This window comes from Podarcis raffonei, chromosome 13 (assembly GCF_027172205.1).
Source record: "Podarcis raffonei isolate rPodRaf1 chromosome 13, rPodRaf1.pri, whole genome shotgun sequence".
In the NCBI taxonomy this organism is placed as follows: domain Eukaryota; kingdom Metazoa; phylum Chordata; class Lepidosauria; order Squamata; family Lacertidae; genus Podarcis; species Podarcis raffonei.
In genome coordinates, this window is record NC_070614.1 from 22,136,414 (window position 1) to 22,154,910 (window position 18,497).

General features: G+C 43.1%; 1 protein-coding gene across 1 annotated transcript; it reads left to right on the forward strand.

The window, feature by feature from the left end:
- Positions 1-6,793: 6,793 nt before the first annotated feature.
- HOXB2 (homeobox B2) lies at positions 6,794-10,358 on the forward strand. The gene is made up of 2 exons (XM_053361866.1): positions 6,794-7,380; positions 9,009-10,358. Exons 1-2 carry the CDS (start codon positions 6,984-6,986, stop codon positions 9,686-9,688), a joined length of 1,077 nt encoding a protein of 358 aa, XP_053217841.1. The 5' UTR covers positions 6,794-6,983; the 3' UTR covers positions 9,689-10,358.
- The last annotated feature ends 8,139 nt before the right edge of the window (positions 10,359-18,497 follow it).

Sequence of the window (18,497 nt, forward strand, 5' to 3'; positions counted from 1 at the left end):
CTGTTGAACAATTCTTGAATAAACTTTCTGTTCTTAATTGGCTCTTGTTCCATTGGTCGGGTTTGAAAACAGGCAGAAGAAAAAAATGCTTTGGAGCTGTCAGATAGGGGAGGGGGGTGGAAAAGAGAACAACACGTTTCATTTCTAATTTTTTCAGACATTAACGAGAAAGACATTTATCTATTTCCTTCTCTCCCGCTTCTCCCTTAGGTTATGACTGTCGCTGCTTTATTTTTACAGCTTATAAAATCCGAGCACTTTCTCCTAGATGATTGTGTTTACTTAAAAAGTTAATCGCTAGGGGGTTCATTTCTTCTCCAGCTCCCCCGATCTCCGCCTTGTCTCTCTCCCCCCCCCCGCCCTGTTTTCCCTTCCACTTTGAAAATCTTGTTCTAAATAGTCTCACGCCAATTAAAATTACCCCTCATCTTTTGTGGATACAAAGAGGTCCGATCACGTGCCGTCCAGACTAAACAGCCATTGGGCCTAAAATGAAAACAAAGGAAAATGATTAATCATAACAAAAGGCACACACGGGGCTATCTGGCTGAAATTAAGAGCGGGTGTGTGTGTGTGTGCGGGGGGGGGGAACCTATCGTGAAATTAAATCGCTAAATAAAACAAGAAAGGAGTTGAAGGCAGATGCTGCAGCAGCCGTGGAAAGAGAGGGGGGGAGGGGAACGTGCCACAGCGACAGAGATAAGATAAAGGCTCTGCTAATTTGTATTTTATGCTCTCAACCCTTAAGAAAACTTATTTTTACAAGCAGCGCGTTTCCATAAAACTTTTATGATGTTGGAAACCGAATGTAAACGGCCTGTCAAATTAGAACGTCACGTTTATGTGCCTGTAAGAGCGATTCAGGTCGAAATGGGAGCTTTGTGGAAGAGAGAGCTCGGGACAGGGCTGGGAAGAGATTCCGCCATTCTCTGACTGAGAAGAAGGTCTGCTATCTACTCCTACTGTTACGACGACCAGCCCTGTTGCTGCTCCTTCTCCGGCAGCTCCCACCGCCACCACCACGACTCCTCCTTTATTCCATGCAAAACACTGTGCTCGGTGCTGTACAGAAGGAAAGTCACTCACTCCCCTGGTGCCCTCACGTTCTTTCTGCCTCCCCACCTTGAATGAGCCTTTGCCATTTGCTTAAGGGAGGCTTCCTTTGCATAAGAGGAAGGAGGATCGATTCCTGACTCTACTCTGCCCAGTTGGGGAGTGAGGAAGCACGCTCATTTCTGGAACCCCTGGAGTTGGGTTTGTGATGTGGAGACTTGGAACTGAAATGCAATACGGACAATGTGGGGGATTTCAGAAATTAGGGGGACTTGTTCAAGGCCTATGACCTCCAGTTACTGAGGATTTGGGTTGACCTATCTATGCAGCGTTACACTTATACCAGAAACCCAAGTGCAGATAAATTCTTTAGGCACAGGAGGTTGCTGGTCTAATAGATGATACTGACCATTTTGGTGCTTCTTTGATATACATTTGCTGCTCTGGTATAATGGGGAACTTGTGGTCCTCCTAATACTGTTGGACTACAGTTCCCATCAGCCCTGACCATCACACATGCTAACTCCTATCAGTCCACAACATTTGGAAGGCCACAGGTACCTTATCCTTGCCCTAGGATATAATTGGATATTGACATAAATTGGATATTGTGGATTTTTCATATCCTGTTTTATCAAAGTGGTACCAGGTTTGTGCAAGATATATATATAGTGGTACCTCTGGTTAAGAACTTAATTCATTCCGGAGGTCCATTCTTAACCTGAAACTGTTCTTAACCTGAAGCACCACTTTAGCTAATGGGGCACCTGCTGCCGCTGCGCCGCTGCTGCACAATTTCTGTTCTCATCCTGAAGCAAAGTTCTTAACCCCGAGGTACTATTTCTGGGTTAGCGGAGTCTGTAACCTGAAGCATCTGTAACCCAAGGTACCACTGTAATACACATTTACTCACAGACTATCCAGCCCAGTACGGACGTCCTGACTGGTAGCACCTCTCCAAACCTCATGAGAGGCCTTTTTCCAGTTCTGCCATCTGAAATACTGTTAGTTCACAATGTCAGGGATTATGGAAGGAATATGAAGCCCCTACCACTAAGCCATGGTCCCTTCTGTTGTGGTCATAGCCCTGATCCATATGTTGCTATTGCGGTGGTGAGATGTTTTCCATGTATCCTAACTTTAAGATACAGAGGTCATTTCTGTAATTTGGAATCATATGGACTGGATTATCACCATAGCTCCTTTTCAGCACTTCTAGCCACTTCTGCAAGCTGCTTGTCGGAAGGGACATTGTGGGAAGGAACCAAATTGTTTACATAGTTCAGCTTTACCTAGGGTCAAAATAGATGCTACGGTGGTCATTAGTACAAAGGAACTTGCCTTATTCTGAGTCAACCCATTGTTCCATCTACCTCAGTATTGTCTATATTGAGTGGCAGTGACTCTCCAGGGCTTCAGCCAGATGTCCCCACCTGGATATGCTGGGGATTGAACCAGGGAGGTTCTGCATGCAAGGCAGATGCTCTGCCACTGTGCTATGGCCCTTCCCCACATGACTATCCTTGGCCATGTGTTCCATCACATATAAATGCACCTGCCATGTTAGTTGGCCAGTTTATGTGTAGAATTAGCACCAATTGCTGGAACATTCGCTTTACATCTCAGCAGAGTAACTCACATGGTAAGCATAGTTATATGTGATGGGGTATGCGCGGATCCCTTATAGGGGAAAGCACTTCACCAGTGGCTGCTGTCATGTTTGCTCTTTATTGTGCATGTTACAGATGCTGTTTAAGACTAGACCCAGAGTACAAGTATATTAATCAGGTCACAGACATAGAGATTTCTGGATGCAGTGTCTCAACTATTCACTGAGGTCTATAGGATTACATTAGAGTAATTGCTTCTGGGTCGATAAATAATTGTTTCTACATGATTGGATATTGTTCTATGTCCATGGTTATCTGGTGTAAGGTGCTGTGGTAGTATGCCATAGGTGAGTTTCATTGTGTTTACAAATACCAACTAACAAAACCCCAAGCACTTCCATCAACTTTAATAGGACCACCTTAGAGAAAGGGAGGGTGTGGATTGCAACACATGTGTAATAAATATTCTCCTTCCATACAACTATTGTTGGTCTGTAGCCCTACATTTAGTTAATGGGTAGATTGAATCCACGGACAGGCAAGAACTTCAGGCCAGAGGGCTTTGTAAGAAAGATTATTTTAATTTTGTTTTATGTTTGGTTTCGTATATTAAGTTTCAACTGATAATTTTAGCCTTGAACCAATAATAAATAACAGTTTAGTTAGAAAAAAAATCTGAAACACTCTTTCCCCTGTGTCCATGACTGTAGCTGGATTATGTTCATCCATGCAATAAGTAATTTAATATTATCTGATGCTATAATTTAAAAGCATAAGAGCGTGGAAACTTTGATTGGGACCTGATCAAACAACAATAGTCAAGAATGTAATGCCGCCTCCTCCTCCCATTCCCCTGAATGCGATTTTATGGATGATATAACTGAGCCAAAATATTGGCATCTTTGTTATTCAGTCCTGTGTGAAAAGGTTTCCTCAAATAGTTTTAAAATAAGTTTGTGTAATGCCAGCCAAAGGGCCCAGTTCCTTGCACACTATCTCCATAAATAAATTTAAAGAAGTAATAGCACTCATTTTTGTTTTGTAGTCGTGCTGCTACTACCACCAAAGAAAGGGAATTCCACTAAAATCAAATTGATTTGGCTTTAATACACTGTAAGTATGAGGTTTGTTTTCGTTTCTCAAAAGTCTTTTGCTTGGGAGAAACACATGTTCTTAAGGCATGCTTGACATGGGAATGTATCAAATCAGGAAGCCTCTTAAAAACATACACACATTGGAAATAGCTCTTTAGCAGTGCAGTCCTATACATTTCTACTCAGAAGTAAGTCCCATGAGTTAAATGTGGCTTATACCCAGGTCAGTGGTATAGGATTGCAACATGAAGTTCCAATACCTCCAGTTTAATTGAGGTTTAATTTATCACCAGGTTCTAATAGGCCTCTGCTTTTGGGAATGCATAGGTAAGGTCATGTCACAGCAGTACATCTGCAGTTTGAAATATCCCCTCCCACACATGCACTCTTGTACATTTTTTTCCTGATATGTTCTTCAGATGAATTCTGGGTTCCACTGAAAAAGAATACGCCAGGATTCACCTCAAAACTTGACTATTAAAACAGAGTCAATAATATGTGTGTGAGGGGGGACACACACTAGAATTGCCATTCCAAAAACAATGCTTTGAGTGAATCCGCTGTACCCATCTGTATATGAATTTTTGCAGCCAAGTCATCACTACACTTGCAATATTTGTGCATTCCCTAAAAAACAAACCCTCACAATAAACCCTTCAATCCAAACCATGTTCGTTCTCATTCACAAAACTGACACGTGCAAAGGGCAAGTGCTTGTGGTATTTTAACCACATGGTACCAATCCATCTTTATGTCTGTGTCTGAAACATTTGTGCATGTAGTCTGCAGTCCATTTAGAAAGCTGCAAGACTACAAAACCCATTACGCTGTGATGCTGTGGGTGAAGCCCATATGGACCGAAGCATTCAGGGCATTTAACTGATGTCAGCAATTGACAGCACTGAAGGATTGGCAGTGCAAATGCAGCCAAGTGAAATCTGATTAGTCAGATGGATTTCCTGTGGAAATCTGATGCTCTTGGCCTGGGAAATGGAACAGAAAGTAGAATTCCAGTGGTGGGTTGTGTATGCTTAACTCAAGCATTTGAAAGTAATTGCATTTCAAACAACCTGTCTCCCCCATATTCTCTCACCACACCCCAATCTCCTTGTAAGCTAATAAAAGTGGCCCACTCCATTTTAAATCATCTGCACTCTACACTTTTTTAAGATTATGGAACAAAATCTTATGGTAGGAATAGAATCTTTCAAAAGTTTTACAGATGTTGGTAAAACGTATTAGAACACTATTATTCTCTTCCTTTGAGTGTTAGGGAGAACTATGCATTAAAAAAGTTATAAAACTACTCTGAAAGGTTGTGCATGCTTCAGATAGGAACATACTATTTCACTAGCTGCAGAATCTGTGATAGGATGAACCTGACTGCACACATTTTACACAAAATCTTGCAAGGAATGGGCATGGGGAGAAAAGCAGAAACAAAAAAATGCACTTCATCCATATTCCCACTACTAGCAGCAAGACCACCAAATCACATCAAAACATCTTTTTTTAAAATAATATATTTTCCAGCACCTTCTCAATGTTACTTTCTTGATTGCAGCAGATAACACAGTTCTCAAATGTTTGTAACAAAACCAGATAGAACTAGGACTCATAGTAGTACTACAGTAAATTTCAGAGCACTTCATGCATTGATTTTGGGGGTGTTCTCACATTTCCTAAACCTCAATTTCCTCCAGATTGAGGGTTTTTGTACAATGCCACCCACACAGATGTTTGAGCTGACAAAAGTTGCCAAGCTTTTATTCACTCCTCAGTGTAGTTTCCTAGCCTTACTTTCTAGAAAGTCTGTGGAAGGAGAGAAATGTAGCTTGAATAAACAACCTCAAAGAAGCATTCTAAGGTTCTCAGAATTCCCTTTTGATTCGTTTTTATCTCTTTCTCACTCTTTCAACTTTCCCCCCTCCAGACTCCAAACTTTCTGATTTTGTACCTTTACCAAGCAGCCCAAATCTATGAATAAATCTTCACTTAGGAATTCTGATGAACGTCTAAATTCTTTAGGACGTTAGCGAAGCCCGGGCTGTCAGAAGTCTTTGGTGGAGAAAGATTGATCGTTTCTTTCTCTCCCCCTCACTCTCTGCTCTTTTACTCTCACAGTTTGCGTGGAACTTTTTTTTTTTTTAAAGGACAGCTTATATATTATTACCTTTTTTAAAAAAAAATTAACTCCTTGAGTTTATGGTCTCTGGGTGCATATAACTGAGCCGGGGTGGGGAGATACATTAGGTTCCCCCCCTGCTTTTAAAGAAAACTTTGGACTAATAAACTCATTAACAACTGTTTCCACTATCGCCTATTCAATCCCAACTGCTCTCTTAGGTTTTAGAAGAGGACAGCTTCTAGAAATAACTCTTTCCAACATCCTTTCACTCTAACCTGATATTCTCCAGCAGTGTTTATAATGTGTGTTATATATATATATATATATATATATATATATATATATATATATATATATATATATGCAAATCCAAACAGATTCGAGTTTGCTAATCCACTCTTTCCTTGGGTTTCAGTGTTGGGCTGGTTGTAAATTATAAGTTTTCGGCTTCTACTTGGGTGATTTTTACTTCATCCCTGGTGTCTGTCTCTTCTTTTCTAATTCCTCCCTCCTGGACTGAGCTAAAATCAACGATTCAATCAACCAGACAGAGACGAGGCAATAAGGCAAACTGTAACCACCACCACCAACCCCACAGTTGCCTCCTCAGCCCTTTCGCAATATCTTCCTTAACACTCACTTAGCATTTGTTAGTAAAAGGGGGAAAATCAGTGGCATTCTCCCAAGGATAGGTAAGCTGCCATTATTGTTATTCTCATTATTGTTATTTTTATTTTTATTGTTGTTGTTGTTATTATTATTATTAGCTATTAAATAAAAATACTTTCTGTTTTCAACCGGGCTGGCCCTGCTATTGGGCGAGCCAGGTCACATGACCAGGATTGGCTGCAATTTATCCCTGCTCGTCAGTTTAATAGAGCAAGGTCCCCATACGCCTGTATTATCAGCAATATAAGATTTTTTAAAATTAAAAAAACGGGGGAGGGAGGGGGAGGAGACTGCAAATAATACTAATACTAAAGCGATATAAAATATTGGAAGGGCCTTTAAGATCAACCGTTCCTTCCCCTCCCATCCACCCGCGTTCCCCCCCTCTTTCCCCCTCCCTTTTTTTGCACTGGGCCCCTGGAAAAAGCCATGAATTTTGAATTTGAGAGGGAGATAGGCTTCATAAACAGCCAGCCATCGCTAGCGGAGTGTCTGACGTCCCTTCCCGCTGTCCTGGAGACATTTCAAACTTCATCAATCAAGGAACCACCGACGTTAATTCCTCCTCCTTTAGAACAAGCCCTCCTCGGCTTGGATCCTTCATCCAGCAACCAGCCTACGCCAAGGAGCCAAAAGAGACCAAGACATGGGCAGGCCCAGAGACCCGCGCTCCAGCCTCCTTCCCTGGCAGGAGAATTCCCCTGGATGAAGGAGAAGAAATCCTTCAAGAAAGCCAGCCAGGTTCCTGCTGCTGCTGCTGCTGCTGCTGCTTCTCCTTCCTCCTCCTCCTCCTCTTTGCCCGGATCTGCCGCGGGTTCTCCTGCAGGTCTGTATACGACGAAGGGGGGAAATTGGGGTGTCGGGGGGGGGGGACTGACGGAGTTGACTGAACAGGACAAAAATCCTACTATCTAAAATGTGCTCGCTGCTGGGAAACAGAGGCAATGCTCTTCTCGCCTCCCTTAATCCTAAACCAACTCCAAGCAGAAGAAATGATTGAAATGGCAGGGAGAATCATTCTCTCTCTCTTTCTCTTTCTCTCTATTTCTTTCTTATCCTCTTCTAGCAAATCTCTAGAACAAGTTAAAATAAAAATCCACACAGCCTCTCCGAACTGGTATTCATTTCTGGCCCTCTGGGCGCCTTGTTTATGCTCTGGCTAGTTATTCCAGTGGGAAACCGTGGACAATACATACAGAATATATAATTCTGCAGATTCGCTTTTTGGAGGGGGTATATTTTATATAAACTGTTTTTATGTCAAGATTAGAATAAATATGGTTGGAAAGAAGACATCAGAGGAAAGAAGAGGGGAATATAGTCCTTTTTAAACCACCCCTATTCCATAGATTGGTAATTTGCAGGGCACCCTGTCAATTTACCCTGCAGATGCGAGAGTCTTCCATTTCAACATTTCTGTCCCACCAACTCGGCTAAGTCCCGTAGGATCTCAAGAGGTGCAATTACGTAAATTGTAAATTCTGGACTACATGGTCTAATAGTTGGGGTGGATGGCACTCCTTCACTTCAAAATGTGATCAGCCTCCTTCTGCTGAGCGGGGGGCCTGGACCTCTGCTTCACAAGCCCTGCCCTGACAGCATCGCGGTGGGGTCAACCTAGCTCGCCACCAAGCTTAGGAGGAAAGGAGCTCATTCCTTTCCTTCAGGGTCCTCACCCTCCCACGCCCCACCTGCATACATCCTGGATTTGTGGTTGGGATGGACATCCTTGGGACTCCATTGGGAGAGAAGCAACGAGGTTGTGGGGAGGGGGACACGGTATTAGCTCCTTGGGTCCCCTGTTTTCCGGGCTGTCTGGATAAAGAAAGATCCCATCGGTTCTTTCGCTCTCTCTCGTCCCCTTTTGTGTTCCCCTTTCCTATTTTCCCCGCTAAGAAGGCTTTGCCATCCCGTTATGAAAGGTCCCCTTCCTAGGCAAGAAGGTAGATTGGGAAGACGGAAGGCAGGAAACTGACGTCGTCTCTTGCAATCGATGGAGGAGAGGCTTGAAGATGTCTTAGGGAGACTTGGTCTTCCACAAGCGTGTCTTGAATACTGATTTCTCCATCCCAGAGTGAGCGTGCGGGGAATTCTTCCCACTGAGCCTCCCTCAAAAAATGCACCCCCTCCCCCCTCCCCCTGCCCTGCCCTGCCCCCGCACTCTGTTCTTTGCAGGACCTTAAGGAAGTTTCCCAGCGCTGGTTTCCACCGTTACTTATGTGTAAGGGGTGTGTGTGTGAGACTTTTGACTGAGATGCACAATACTTTGTAAAATTTCCCTATAATTTCCAAGTGGTTCACACGCACGCCCTGGTCTCAATTTAAAAAAAAGCGCACGTGCGCAGACCCCACTTAGGAAGAACGTTTCTTCACCCAGCTGTTATTTTTAATGGCTTTATTTCGTCTCGTTTTCATTTTTAAAACTGTCTTCTTCTTCTTCTTTCTGCGTCCAAGACGTCCAGGGTTTGTTAGACAACAGCGGCAGCGGCTCTCGACGGCTGAGGACGGCTTACACCAACACGCAGCTGCTGGAGCTGGAGAAGGAGTTCCATTTCAACAAATACCTCTGCAGACCCCGCCGGGTGGAGATCGCGGCTTTGCTGGACCTGACGGAAAGACAAGTGAAGGTCTGGTTCCAAAACCGGCGGATGAAGCATAAGCGACAAACGCAGCATAAGGAAATCCCCGAGGGGGACGCCAGCTTGGATCAAGGCAGCGAAGAGGTGGAGGAGGAGGAAGAGGAGGAGGGCAGCTCTCCATTTGGAGACGTCCTGGAGATCCCTTGTCCTTACCCTGCCCGCAGCAGCAGAGAGCCGCCGAGGCCCCCCGCTGGCTACCTGACACCCGCCGAGGAGAGCGCCCCCAACGCAGAGCCAAATGGGACAGCTGGCGCCCGCTCTTCCTCCTCTTCCTCTTCCTCCCTGGACAATGCCTTCCTGGAAAGCCAGAAGTCTCCTTTGTTGCCACCAGACCTGAATATTTTCTCTGTGGATTCCTGCCCACAGACCTCAGAAGGGCTTTCTCCCAGCTTCCAGGGGTTCTTAGACAGCCCTGTCAGCTTCTCCGTCGAAGATCTGGACTTTTTTACAAGCACACTTTGTACTCTCGATCTGCCACATTTGAATTTCCAGTAAACACCCTCCGACATTCCTTATCTGCCTTGGGTTATATGCCCCTATAAATATACACAGGCATGCACACACCAACAGCTCCCCATGCCATGGAAACCGAAAGTACGCTCCCCCACCCCACGCCTGATCACAGCCCCCCCCCCCATTGAAAAAGCATTTATTTCGAAAGAGGTTTGTGAGTCTCTAGTGGACCCGAACCTAAGAAATATTTCTGCCACTTTCTTTTAAAGGAATCTATGTTCTGACTGAATTCAGGTATTTCTATCTCGTATATATATTTTTATTCGGACAAGAATAAAGGGGTGCCACGCTTAAGGAGATATTTATCAAAGGAGAAAAATGAAGTCTGGCCTCTTAAATATCTTTAGAAGCTCCCTTCACCCTTTCCCAGAAAGCTTGCATTAGAAATCCTCGATTCAAGAAGAAAATGTCTGTCCATTTTTCTTAAAAAAGTGAACTTCTCAGGAAACAAAGCAAGACGTTTAGATTTATTAATTTAAAGAACAAATAGGAAGAAGGAAAAAATTTAAAAAGAACAAGAGCGATGGAGGTTTTGTCCCTTCTTTTTATGTTTTAGAGGTAGATTATTTATTCAAATGCTTTAATAGTAAAATGCAAATTATTTATTGTACATTATTTTCATAGATTAAATAAATGGCTTTATAGTATTAAACGCTGCATTCCTGTTTTACATTCACCTTTAAAAAAAAAGCAGGAGACTGTATTTCGTTTTTCTCCCTTTAAATTCTTTAGGGTTTTATTTCTATTAGCCTTCGTTTACATAACAAGAATTAATGGCGATAGCCGCTGAGGAGTATAAATATTTTCAAAGGCTTAAAAAGCTGTACTAAACTTATAAAACAACACGTTCTCTTCTCTTTTTATTAACATTTTAAAATATGTAGTATGCGCAGCAGAGATCCTTTAGAATATTTATAATGCTAAAAACAACAACCAACAAAACACCTCACTTTGGAAATATTTCAGTTGATGCGTACTAATATATGATTTGTTCTTGGGAGGTGCGGGGGGGGGGAACCACCCTGAGCAGGACTATTTTTATTTTAAAAGCATCTACTTAACTGACCCAGCATAAACCAGAAAGGGAATGGAAAGTAAGGGGCACAATTTGCAAACAAAAAGATTATTATTGTTGTTGCAATTATTATTATTACAAAATATCAGTAATGCCCAAAGTTTCTAGGTTGCCCTCCTTTTTTGCTAAATTAGGTCACCCCTCCGTTGTAAAAAAAAAAGAACAGAAAAAGCCCCTTATCCGCAATGTCTCGGAATAAGGGGAAGGAGAGAAAGAGAGAGAATAAATAATTCAATAGGTGGGCGCAGAGATTTTAGAATCTCTTTGCCATGGTTTTTACACGTCACCTCGAGAGGAGAATCAGGCGTCTGTTCTCCAGATTTTTAGCAATGTGGAAGAAAGGGATGTTCCAAATTTACGGACACGCAGAGAGGAACGAAGAAAAAATTTAAGACGTGAAAACAGGAAATTTCCAATCCAGAGAAGGCTATTCAATCGACTAATTCAAGCTCCCCACGTACATAAGACGAAATAAAAGACCCGAGAGCAAACAGAGGTTTTGAACGAGATTAAATCTCTTTCCTTCTGTCTGCTTTTTAGATTCGGAATTAACGATTGGTTGTGCCTATGGCTCCTAAGTACCTTTATTTCTTAGCCCTAATTTTATTTTATTTTATTTTAAACCAAACCCCATCTTAAAAGTGGGTGGCTTGGGGCGGGGTTGGCGGCGGAGGCGGCGAGCTTCGCTGGGTTGCGAATGGCAAGCGGTCAGAGAAGAGGGATCGCCGGCCGTGAGTCTGACATGCACAATGTTAACACACACATACACAAATAAATCATATTACGTCTCTGCTAAGTCACCGGTATTTCCCCTAACATGGCAGGGTTTTGGGAGGCATTCAAGTCGCATTTGTGGACCAAAGTAACACACTGAGATCCGGGAGAGGAAGGGCGGGGGGGGGGAAGCGTTGTTGGACTCTAGGAGATCGGAGTGAGGGGGAGGGGAGTAGGAGCTCAAAATGGCGCAGGAATCGAAGACTACACAAGTCGAGGCAGGGGGAGGGTGCGGTGAGGACGACCAGGCAGCCATTATAGATGGAAGAAACTGTTCTATTATTCCGGGGGTAGGTTGTGACGCGGGGGAGGGGGGGTTGGAAGGGTGGGCGGATGGAATGTTGGTTGTGATTCTGAACAAGACAGGGAGCTTTTGAGATTCCGAATCCTCCATTCGTAAGATTTCATTCAGCAAGATTAGACAATTATCATGATGGGCTTCTGCATCCAAGGACTATTTTTTTATTAACGACGGTCTAAAATACACGTTTTCCCCTTCGCTGCAGATAAACCCTGTTTCATTTCTCCCCACCCCAATTCCATCCCCATAAAAATGCATAGCGAAGGATAGAAGAAGAAGAAGAAGAAGAAGAAGAAGAAGAAGAAGAAGAAGAAGAAGAAGAAGAAGACCCACGTTTGTGGAAGGAGAAACTGCTGCAAGGAAGGCGTCTTCTTGCACGTCGGTGAGAAAATAAATAAAACGTAGGCAGTGTTGTTTTTTATTTCAAGCGCGCTCCCGCTCCTCCCCCCACCCGCAGACACATATGATCAAGGAATTTTACTTTGGAAACCACACTACGGAATCAAAACCACATAAACAAACACACATTCCTGCTCATTCGCCCCCCCCAAACCAATTGAAATCTATTCTGTAAGTATCTAGGTAGTCAAGCAGGCATCTGCTTTACAATTTGCGCTGCATTTCTATGTACACATCTACACGAGAGTAAATCCCACTGAAGTGGGACTTTCTTTTGAGGCAAAATTCCACTCTATGCAGTGTAACAGCATGTTATTCAAGAGAAATTTCTTGGCAAAGCAGGGCAAAAAGCCTCGCACAAATATTCAAATATTCTCATAAATGAGAATGCATTTATTTGTTTTAAGGTTTCTCCCGCTGTGGTTAAGAAACTGCCTCAATAAACCCTCTCGCTTAACAGTTGAGGTTGCAGCAGGGCTGGCCCTGCCATTAGGCAGAGTAAAGCAGTCGCCTTAGGCGGCAGAAGAAGCCTAACCTACTGCAGAGGGTTGGTGTGAGGACAAAATGGTGTTGTGCAAACTATGCTCTTCTGAGATCTGCTGGAGGGAAAGTTGGAGGTTAATGTAAGAAAACAAACCAATAAAATAATAGGCTGAGAGTGACTACAGGAGTTAACAGTGCCTGAGTATCTATCTCATGATAAAATGTCAATTTCAGTTACCTTCAGTTGTTACTCAGTCAGTAGCACACATGCAGAATTTTCTTTCTGCTTTTGCTTATGCCTAATGACAACAAATGGCCCTTTAAGATACCTCTGAAGTTTTTACCATAAAGCAGCAGCTTCATGAAAGTCCTAGAGTGGCCAGTCCCTCAGCGCTGCACTGCTGCATCACCAAGATTTTCTCCATGAGGTTTCACAATGCTTGCATCCTCACTTTTCTCCTAGACTTAAGGATGGGCAGACTTCAGGCCTGTCAGATCTACTTTACTTATTTATTTACTAGAACTTCAAGATCTCTCAACCAGAGCCAGATGCAACAGACATATGGTTGGAAGGAAAAATAGGGTGTCAGCACATTCGGAGCCTAGGAATTTAGATAAACATAGGAAGCAGCTCAGACCATTGGTCCATCTAGTTTGATATTGTCTGTTCTGATTGGGAGCTGATCTCCAAGGCAGGGGCAAAACTAGGCTTTATTTCACCCTGGTCAAAAAACCCAGTTTGGCATCCCTCCACATGCATTTGTGTATACACACACATTGGCTGGGAGCCTCAGTGACACTCCTCTGGAAGCTTCATGTGGGGGGACCCAGCTATTCCCCCCCCCCACCTCCACAGCTATGGCTCTGTCCAAGATTTCAAACAAGAGTCTCCCTCACTCCTATCTGGAGATAACAGGGATTGAACCTGGAATCTTCTGCATGCAACACATTAGCTATGGCCCCTTGTATGCACACGTATCTATCTAATGCATTTTAACACCACCCTTCAATAAAATGTCCAGGGTGATTTATTTTGGAAGAAAATAATTGGGGGGAAGCCCCATGTAACTTAGGTTACACCCAACATACATTAAAAGCACATGGCTTCCCTCAAATAATCATGTGCTTTAAACATACTTTAAATGCATGGTGTAAATGTGACTCCACTGGGACTTCTGAGTAAGCAGGAATAGAATTTTGCTCTGAGTCTGCATCCACCTTACATTTAAGGCACATTTAAAGAACATTCCTTCAAAGAATCATGGGAACCATAGTTTTACCCCCTAAAGGACTACAATTCCCAGCACCTCTAACCACTTATGGTTTCAATAATTCTTTGTGGGAGAGATATGCTTCAAAAGTGCTGATGCAGGCCTCAGCTCTGGCATCGCAAACAGTTCCCCGTGGTACATTCTGATCACTTTGGCTCAACCTGATCCCTGGCAATCTTTAAGGACTCTTATCTGTCTATACCAATCTGTAGTGGTTAGGAAGGCAACTATATCAAGGGCTTAATGTGAGATTTACTTCCAGTGCAAGAGAGTTTAGCCTCAGAACTGTTAAAGCAATAAAGAAACCTATGCCTCTGAGCATGTGCAGAACACATTTAAGTTTCCAACTCAAACACATATAATAATGTGCATGAATAACATAATGGAGATTTATAGCATTTTGTAAGGAAAACAACAACAGCTGACTGCTCCCAGGGTGGTACTTACCATTTAAACAGGAAGTGGGGGGTGGAGAGAGAAAACAGTAGCAATGGATGAGATGAATATGAACAGATGCTTTTTAAATTCTGTGTTCTTAAATATGGATGGTTACATCTGTGGATGCAGATTAAGGGATTAAGCCAAACCCTCATGAAAAATGTGTGTGTTGAAGAGAAATCTGGAGGGTGGAACCATGTACATTAGGCATGGGGAACCTGTAGCCTTCCAAATGTTGCGGGGCTACAACTCCCATTGACCACAGACAGCATGACCAATGATCACTTATGGGAGTTGTAGTACAAAAACAGATGCGGGGGGAGCACCACATTGTCTACCCTCACTTTAGATGATAATGTGTATCTCCTTATTTCAAAATGTGGTATATGGTAAGCCGCCCCTGCCACATCTGGGGGTTTTCTTACTCATTCTCCCAAGTGGAGTTGTGGACCTCTGCCTCAACGTGCTTCCCTGAGTGCACCACTGAGAATGGACACCACAGGTAATTGTAATGCTCACATTGGTGTTTAAAGCCTTAAATGACTTAAGCCCCAAATACAGTATCTAGAAGACCACCCACTTTCCTACAGACCCTCTTGGGTCTTAAGATTAGGTGGAGCACACAGTGGAGATCACCATTCCCCCCACCCCACCCCAGCAGAATCATCCCATCAACTAATTTGATTGGGAAGGGAGGCAGATTAGGCCTCAAACATAAAGCAAAATTCATCCAGCCACTGAAAATTTGATTGAGATACAAGGCCACTGTCTAACTACAAATTGCCTCTCCCCAATGGCTCAGCAAAGGCAACCAAAAGAAGTAAATCTGAATGCAAGGGGGGACATGGTTCAGCAAGTCAAAACCTTGGCGGCTCTTTTCATTGAGTAGGTTGAGTCCTTTGAACACATGGGACATGTCTCTGAATATATGAAGAGTATATTTGCCAGCTTGTATTTACAAGAATCCAGAGGCATCCTTAAGAGACAGAATCACTATTTTTCAATACTAAGCAGTCTAGAACCTTGAACCCATGGTCAAATTGGCTTAAGGTCTAGCCAGTGGTAAAGCTAGAATATTTGTCACTGTGGCAGGCTTGGGTGAATTTCCCACAGTATATCTGGGGCTAAGGATAGGTGGGCTAGGAATTCCAGAGTTCTGCAAAACTGTAAATGGAGGCTAAGGGGCTAAAAAAGGCATACAGCCTTCTCTTTCCATTTGCAAGGCCACAGACACACAGGAATAAATGACTCATTTATGGACAGTGTCTGGCATTTCTCATGCCATACTTGAGCATATTCCAGAAGCCAGTAATATTAAATAAAATCGTGGATAATGAATAGCTTTCCTTGGTGCTTTGGACGTGGCCAACCCCAGGAGGGAATTTCCTGGGGAAGAGATGAGTGGTACTCAAAAGAGAAACACATTTATTGCAGTGCAAGAAATGCAAAAAAATTAAAAAAGTAGGCAGGATGCCAAGGAAGATCATTTCTATTAAGTCCATGCCAGATTCATTGTTAAGCTAAATAACATGGTTAAGATGCAAGGGTAAACACCCATCTGTTGGCAGCTGCAGGGGGGTGGTTTTGAATGGGAAAATGGCCAGCAGGGAAAGAAATAAGCACTCCCTTCCCAAAACACTTCTCTGATCAAAACCGCAGCATCCAAATGGTGCTTTTCTTTAAAAGACCAGGACTTTTTACACCATTTGTGTGCAGTTTGCCTAAATCAGGCTTTGCCAACTTGGTGTTCTCCAGCTGCTTTGAAGAACAGGTCCCGCTGGCTCCAGCCAACATGGCCAGTGGTCAGAGATGCTGGAAGGTGGCATCCATGCAACTACATATGGAGGGTACCATCTTGGGGGAGGCTGGCCTACATTGTAGAGCAGAGTCAGTGGTGATTTCTTGTGAGACAGTGCTCAAGTTCTCCTGGTTGACATGACCTGGAACATCTTCCTTCAGTCTCAGATGTGCAAGGGAATTTATTGTATTTGATTCAACAATAAAGATACTGGGGCCGCTCAGCCCTGGCAAAATGGAATTGAATGAATAAAGACCTGAGGCATATGGTTCCTCAGGATGGTCTGACGTCTCAAGAGGTTGCCATCTTGCTGAAGCTAAGGAGAACTGAGCATGGTCAGCGCCTGGATGGGTGATTGCCTGAGAACCCCCTTGGGTTCCATGGTGGAAGAAAGATGAGATATGCAAGCAAGAAAATAATAAATACATAAAAATAAATATGTAAAAGCACCTAGCAATCAAAGTGTTCTGAGTAATCCAAATGTCTTGGAAGCTCAGAACATGAGGACTGTGTCCCATTTTATAATAAAAGAATCCAGTGTTACTAAATCAAAGAGCCTGCATTTCAAACCCTTTATTTGGTCCAGACAGAGTTACAAGATGCTCAGCTCACTCTTCACCTTTGCTTCCCTTTTCAAGAGGAGGCAACACAGAGAGGCATATTGCCCCACTGCTGCTTCTTCATCCTTGGTACCTGGATTCTCATTCATACCACCTCCCATCCTATTCATAACTTTGAGGGACTGTGGTGTTTGTTTCATTGGACTGAGTATATATAAATAAAAGTGGAGAGATTCTTAAAGCACCAAACAGCAATTTGGACAAGTTTGCTCTAGATACTGGAAGGATGCTGTTAATAACGAAAATCATGTATTTGTTACAGCGACTAACAGGACAGAGTCTTAAAGGTACTCTCTCTCTCTCTCCTAGATATTTAGCTTCTAAATCTATAAAGTTTCTAGACTTCATGGAAACAAGAATATATTGATTTTAACTGTTAGAATGTGTTCTTGCCGTTGGAAGAAGATATTATAACCATGGCGTGTAGCATTCCCAGCCTCTGTCCCCAGGTTAACTGAAACTCTATTTCTCATTTTCATCTGATCCTAGGGAGGCAGTTAAAAGGCTAAGCTATGGTAGCTATGAAGGACTGTGTGGTGAACAAACCGAAACTTAATGCAGAAAAAACAGAGGTAGTATTGTACTGCTGGTAGACAGATTGGCTTACACAGGTTTGGAGTTTACAACCTGTTCTGAATGGAGTTGTACATCCCCTGAAATACTAAGTTTTGTAGCTTTGGTTCTCATTGACTCACTAATCTTCTTAGATGTGCAGGAAGAATTAGTGGCAAGAGGTGCCTTTCCCTAGTTTTCTGCACTTAACTGAAAACCATCCTTGGCATAGGAAGGCCAAAAACTGATGGCTGCAGATAGAGGACCTGTTCCACCACCATCTCTATAATGAAAGCCTTTTCTGCCTGGCGTAGGTTGCCACTCAAAATGACCAGGTTCGCTTTGATTCTGAGAGTGCCATTCAGACTGCACTAAGACTGCAATCCCTTCTTTGGGAGTTCCTGGATCTCCTGGTGTTGGTTCATACTAGGAGTGAACTCAGAGCATATTGAGGAGGTGATAATTCAGCACTGGGTGGAGAGAGAAAGTGAGAGGGGTTAATTCTCTAGGAGGACCAATGCAAAACAACTGACACCTTATCAATACAAATCTCTAGCTAGGGCCCTTCTGCGGATCATAATGACTCCTCCAAGTCGCTGCAGGTCTAGGCAGCATGCCACTCACAGCCACCAATCAATTCTCCACCCACAGAAAGTGACTTAATAAATGGGGGGGCCTCGCCGGTTATTATCCTTGCTCACAGCAAACCCTTCTTATTTGTCCTAATTAGCAAGACCAAAGTGTCAGAGGAGAGAAGGGAACACATTCAATAAAATCTAAATTATTGAATGACTGAAAGATTTCACCATTTGTTTAGCCCATTTTTTACTTCCTTCAAAATGTCAAATGCCAGAGGAAACACGTTTCGAAAGCCCTGGCCTGATGCTCTCAGCAACTGCAGAGCATAAATTAAGCATCTGATGGTTGCCCTCTCCATGAGATGAGAGCTTATTAACTGCAAATATACAAACAAGGCAAGTTAATGTAGTATAAAGACACCAAAGCAATATTTACCTTGTCCTGATCTAGACTATGGATGTGCTAGCCATGGTGCCACTTGAATGCCCTAATGATATTATA

What these genes read in the sequence shown, in the direction of transcription:
- HOXB2 (XM_053361866.1), top strand. Translation starts at nt 6,984, where the DNA reads ATGAATTTTGAATTTGAGAGGGAGATAGGCTTCATAAACAGCCAGCCA. An exon ending in TGCCGCGGGTTCTCCTGCAG is followed by an intron (nt 7,381 to 9,008) that starts GTCTGTATACGA and finishes TCTGCGTCCAAG; the next exon opens with ACGTCCAGGGTTTGTTAGAC.